We start from the raw sequence: 5,382 nt of genomic DNA, 5'->3' as shown, positions 1-5,382 counted from the left end.
TAATAGGGTCACAATAGGGTACATAAATACATTACGCAAAACTCTGCGCAGGGGGCGACACTAGCACAAACCGTAAACAAACCGCCATGACGTCAGTTCCCTATAGTTTGGGGCCATGACGGATCATGCATGACATATTTTTTAGTAACAAAATAACATGATATTTACGTTGTAACGAATATTATGGCATCCTACAGATATTCAAAAAACTGTTTACGGTTTGTGCTAGTGCTGCATTCTGACGGCAGAACATTGCAGTAATATTCCCTATAGGTTGGTTGGAGGTAGTAACTCCTCGGAGTCTATATTTGAAAGGATATAAGAAGAAAGAAGAAGAAGGATATTAGGGTTCGGATCCGCTTGAGGATTAGACTTGCATTTTCAGATTCGTATTTACCTACTTACCCACCCCTAGTGAGCACCAACCCTATGAGATGCAGGTTTAGTGACACTCCAGTTCAAGAAGAAACAGAAATGCGAATGTTTCAAAACGTAAAAGTCTTGTACATGTGGCAAGGTAGCGGCCCCACCAAGATGAATAAAATTGAATTTACTTGATTAGCGTAGGCTGGATCCCTCTCACATCATCAAAATCGTCCTGTATATTTTTATATTCTTTAAGATCGTTAGGATTGTTTGGAAAAATAATAAAAAGTATAAACTTTCAATTTTTTTTATTAAGACTTATGTTAATCTATGCTAAGTTTATTTCTTTCACTAACTTACAGTTAAAGATAAAAAAACCTTATAAACAATAATATATTACAACAGTTGGCTCACCGCATACATGATTTAAAGAAATGTACCTAATAAATTCTGTCGTCGACGAACCAAATATTTAAAGAAATGTAAAATATATAAGGTGTATTTTTTTCATGTTTTTAACCATTGCGTTACATTTGATTGCCTGAGATGCAGTATATTTTTTCGTAATAAAATAGAAATGCATCTAATTGAATCGAAAAATCATAAGCTAATGTAGTTTTCACGGTTGTTTCTTATTTATCATAACCAAAAAGTACAACAAAAACATCGGTACAAAACGGAATAACACGTTTTGTTCTGATGCGCAACCCTATTAAAATATAGTATCGACATTCCCGGTTAACTTTTGACGTTTTAATTTTTTTTATGAAATCTTTGTCAGCCGACAGAACTAAGCTACCCACAGCCGTTACCAAGTTGGTAAATCAAGCGGAAAGCAACCCAATGCCTACGTATTTAATAAAAATAAATACTCATTTGATAAAGCGATGGCTATTCTAAATCCGCACCATTTTGTAAAATATATTTATTAGTATTAACTTGCCTAAAACTTATATTTGAAAGACAACGAACTTTTTTTTACTATTTTCCTAATCAGCGAAATATCTACCTGATGTTTTATTCCGTACTTTCCATAGAAGTAACGGAACAAATCGCCTTCGAAATGCATTTCTATGTTTGTTGTCTCAAAAGTTAGTTATTAACCAGTGATATATTAATCTTAGGTAAATTCAAAAATCAAATAAAAATAAAATGAAAACTTTGAATTTCCTCTTTTTTACTGAAGGCATTTTTTTTATACAATTGGGTTACTTACAGCAACTTACCGGAGTAATTGTTTCTAAAACATAGATTATTTCTATTTTTTCTATGATCCTATTAACTTAACTTTAGGGGGCACTTTGCAAAATCAAATTTTAAAACACTTATGTACACGCAATATGCTTTTAATTTTGTACTTTTTTATCCAAAACGGGTTAAAGAATCCTTGTTCATAGAAACAATGCAATTACTTACTATTTTTTTATTTATTATTTTATACATAAATAAACAACTTAAAGAGAAAATATATTACAAAAAATGTTATAACTATTGTAAACTACTTATTGCAACTCGTCGATGTCATAGACATCATGTTTTTTTTTATACTATTTTTTTATTTTATCAGTCATTTCTGGTAAGCGAAAAAGGGGCCAAGCTCTCGAAATAGGCGTACAGCTTGACTCGCAAAAGTCTGCGTCTAATTTGAAAACTAAATAAAAATGGAATCTTTCTATCACATTTTTTTTTTCATTTACACAGTGAATAAAAAGCTTGGTTAGCATAGCTTATAAAAAGCTAACCTAAAATAAAAGTATTATGAAGGGAAATCAGCCAAAAATATACCATTTACAGTATAATTTAATTTATTTAAACTAACATATATTATCACTGGTTAGATTTACTGTTGCTACACAAAGGAAAAAGTGCGAAAACGAATAAATAAATAACAATAATTCAATGCACATTAATGTTTATCTTACGATAATCTAAAGAACCGCTGGTATATTTTAGGCTTCTTTCAAAATCAACTGTTAATTTGAAGTAGAAAAATAATTTTAACAAATAAAATAATTGTGACACAGAGGAAAAAAGTCACAAAGTTATTAGAACTGGTGGGCCAATTTTGAAACTTATCGCCGTGTACATAAAGTACGTATATCTTGCGACGACAGCGCCATTTGTATCAGCAAAGATAACTTTGTAACGATTGTAAGCATGAAATATTTGACAAAAAATACAGTATCCTTTACTACTATAGTAACGCTACAGAAACGAGGTTTTTAAGCCGCCTTAGTTTTAACACGCAAGCCAGCTTGCTTATAGACGACTCGAAAATACGTTTTCGTGGTTCATAATCGCAGATTTATTTAAGTTATATTTACTTAACTGTCATTTTAGATATAATTTTGACATCATATTATGGTAAAAAATATGGCGTTAGTTTACAAAAAAATATTTCAACGCTGTTTTAAGTACCCACTTTACAGTAGATGGAAAGCCGTGACACAGAGGAAAATGTTCTTCCGCTGTGTAACGGATTTTTGCTATTTTTTAGTACAGTTTCTCACCAAATTTTTACCTATTTTTTTACAATTTCATGGCTTATTCCAACAGGGACAGTAGACCAAAGATATAAATTTACACTAATTTCGTTTGAAATAGTGCCAAGTCCAAAAAATTTGATTTTGTAGACAGTTTTTTTAAATTACCAGAAAAAAATGCTCAAGTCCTTACACAATGATGAACCGAATGTCTCCTACAGGTTGTTAGTCCAATAACGTTAAGGACTAAATATGCTTTTTGCAAATGGTTGTATAAAACACACACAGCTACGTCCCGCTCTAACGTATGAAGGCGTCTTTTTTACACATCGCTTTGTACATATTACGTGACAATGTCACATTAGATATATCTACAAATGATGTAATAATAGTAAGTTTTGTACAGATATTTTTTTTGTTTGAAAGAGTTAAAAATAAGACAAAGTAATCTTGGGTGATACATTATCGTATTAGTCGATATAAACTGGCATTATGCTGAAAAAATCAAAAGTACATAAACAAAAACGTATACATAAAATCATCACATATCGTTTTTCAGACCTCGCAGTGACCGATTTTATCTTTACACGCATGACGCACATGGGCGCCATGAGAAGACGCACATGTGCGTCACGCGGATGTAAGCTTTTGCATCGACTAATACGTGCATGCGTACGTTGGCGGCCAGTGGGAGTGTGTCTGTCTGTCCGTGTGCTACCAGCGCGTGAACTGTCACTGCTCGTAGTTCTTGGTTTTGCGGTCCATCTCGTCGTCGGAAGTGCGGTTCATTGGGTGATCTATAACAAATGGTAATAATCCATTAGTATGATATTTAAAAGGTTTTTTTTATTAATCGAATTTGAAATGAACACAACATGTCAATATATGTGTGCGTGCGTGTGTGTGTGTGTGTTTGGGCGAAAACGAAACGAAACGGATTGAAATAATTTTCAAAACTCTTAGAATTCTTTATTCAATGAACAATTTGGCAAAACGAGGCTACTTTGCACCAATTTTTGCTAAAAATTTCGTAATCTTTGTTTTATTTTAAAAGTTTTATGCTGTGGTATGTTTCATATATGTATTTATGAAAAGTAGATCACCCCTACTATCACGCTGGCTTGCTTAAACTACGTCATAATTTATTTAGGAGCAATGTTAGCCGGAGTTTGGGTAACTATGCTACTGAATTTAATTTCATTCATAATTCATACTAGGAGGCGTTTGGTGTATTTTTACCCCATCATTATCATTGCACTCTGTCTTATCACTGTACGGCGTCTGACAGGAAAAGAAAATAAAATATCGAAGCAAAAATTGAAGTGCAGTGTTGCCACTTTATTGGGAAGGGTATCTGGTATACTACTGCAAGACATTTTAATCAGAACTGGACATAGTTATAGTGGGGGGAGTAGCCTCGTATTACGGTACTTTATCGTCCGTTATCCTTAGTGTTAATTGATCCTTTATAAAGTACGCGAGGACTTAGGAGGTATATTATATACTATATATATATATATTTAATTAGTGGACAACTGAAAATGGACAACTATTTGAAAAATGGTAATTTAAATATTAGTAGGGTTGAGGGTACGTACCGGGATGCTGGGTCATCTTCGGCACGAGCACGACGTTGCCGTCGGCAGCTTGCTGCAGGGAATATTGCGCGGACGACAGCGGACGCCCTTCTGCGTCACGCAGGTTCTGTAAAAACGACACGACATTTAGTTTGTTTTTAGTCGCGAGATATTTTATTTTGATTTCAAATCGGGACGTCTAGCAAAATAGTGAGGGTAGTAAGTATAATGTTATATAACATTGAGAACAGCGCCATCTACCGTAAATCACTTGAAACACGTGCCGGTAGAGGGTAGCGAAGTGCTCCTCGACACCCTGTCGCTTGGCGGTGACCGTGTAGAGAAAACATTGTAAACAGCGCCATCTAGTGCAACTCACCTGGAACACGTGCCGGTAGAGGGCGGCGAAGCGTTCCTTGACGCGCTGTCGCTCAGCGGTGAGCGTGTGGTGTCGCGCTGCGTGCGCTGCTTGCGGTCCCGGGACGTTGCGCACCTCGTCGGCCAAAGACACGATCTGGTCCAGCTTGCGCTTGCGGCAGTTCTGTGCTGCCACCTGGTGGGAGGAAACAGAGGTTAATACAATACAATACAATGACCATCCGCCGGTACTAACTACAGTCGGCCCGGGGAACCTTGATCCCTATGACACTCACAGTTATTCCCACGAGACAACCTTGTAGCAAGTGGCATCACCGTTACATTAGTATAGAATTGTAGGCGCCTCTTCTTAACATTTACAAGAAATTATCTCAATCAGACTTTACGTTTACATTTTGCAAAACTAACTTCGTTTTGAAGATGTCGACTTGTGCGTAACATAGTACGCTTTCAGTGTCCGATTTATAAGCATTGAAGTTGTCTGCCATAATAAAATAAAGATGGATTTTTTTAATAAATGTAAATAAATGACCTGGTTCCCATAAAGAACGCGTGTTTACCGGGTAAAAAATTATGAT

General features: G+C 35.3%; 1 protein-coding gene across 1 annotated transcript; it reads right to left on the bottom strand.

The window, feature by feature from the left end:
- Nucleotides 1-657: 657 nt before the first annotated feature.
- Nucleotides 658-5,292, bottom strand: LOC141444440 (segmentation protein cap'n'collar-like). Its single transcript, XM_074109987.1, has 4 exons — nucleotides 5,251-5,292; nucleotides 4,806-4,979; nucleotides 4,448-4,553; nucleotides 658-3,646 (listed from the first exon to the last, which is right to left on the bottom strand). The coding sequence occupies exons 1-4, from the start codon at nucleotides 5,290-5,292 to the stop codon at nucleotides 3,582-3,584; spliced, it is 387 nt and encodes a 128-aa protein (XP_073966088.1). The 3' UTR covers nucleotides 658-3,581.
- Nucleotides 5,293-5,382: the final 90 nt, after the last annotated feature.

Source organism: Choristoneura fumiferana, chromosome 30 (assembly GCF_025370935.1).
Source record: "Choristoneura fumiferana chromosome 30, NRCan_CFum_1, whole genome shotgun sequence".
Classification (NCBI taxonomy): domain Eukaryota; kingdom Metazoa; phylum Arthropoda; class Insecta; order Lepidoptera; family Tortricidae; genus Choristoneura; species Choristoneura fumiferana.
Note: the sequence above shows the minus strand (reverse complement) of the source record. Positions and strands in the feature narration are given on the sequence as shown.

What these genes read in the sequence shown, in the direction of transcription:
- LOC141444440 (XM_074109987.1), bottom strand. Translation starts at nt 5,292, where the DNA reads ATGGCAGACAACTTCAATGCTTATAAATCGGACACTGAAAGC. An exon ending in ATAAATCGGACACTGAAAGC is followed by an intron (nt 4,980 to 5,250) that starts GTACTATGTTAC and finishes TCCTCCCACCAG; the next exon opens with GTGGCAGCACAGAACTGCCG. An exon ending in GAAGATGACCCAGCATCCCG is followed by an intron (nt 3,647 to 4,447) that starts GTACGTACCCTC and finishes CATTTGTTATAG; the next exon opens with ATCACCCAATGAACCGCACT.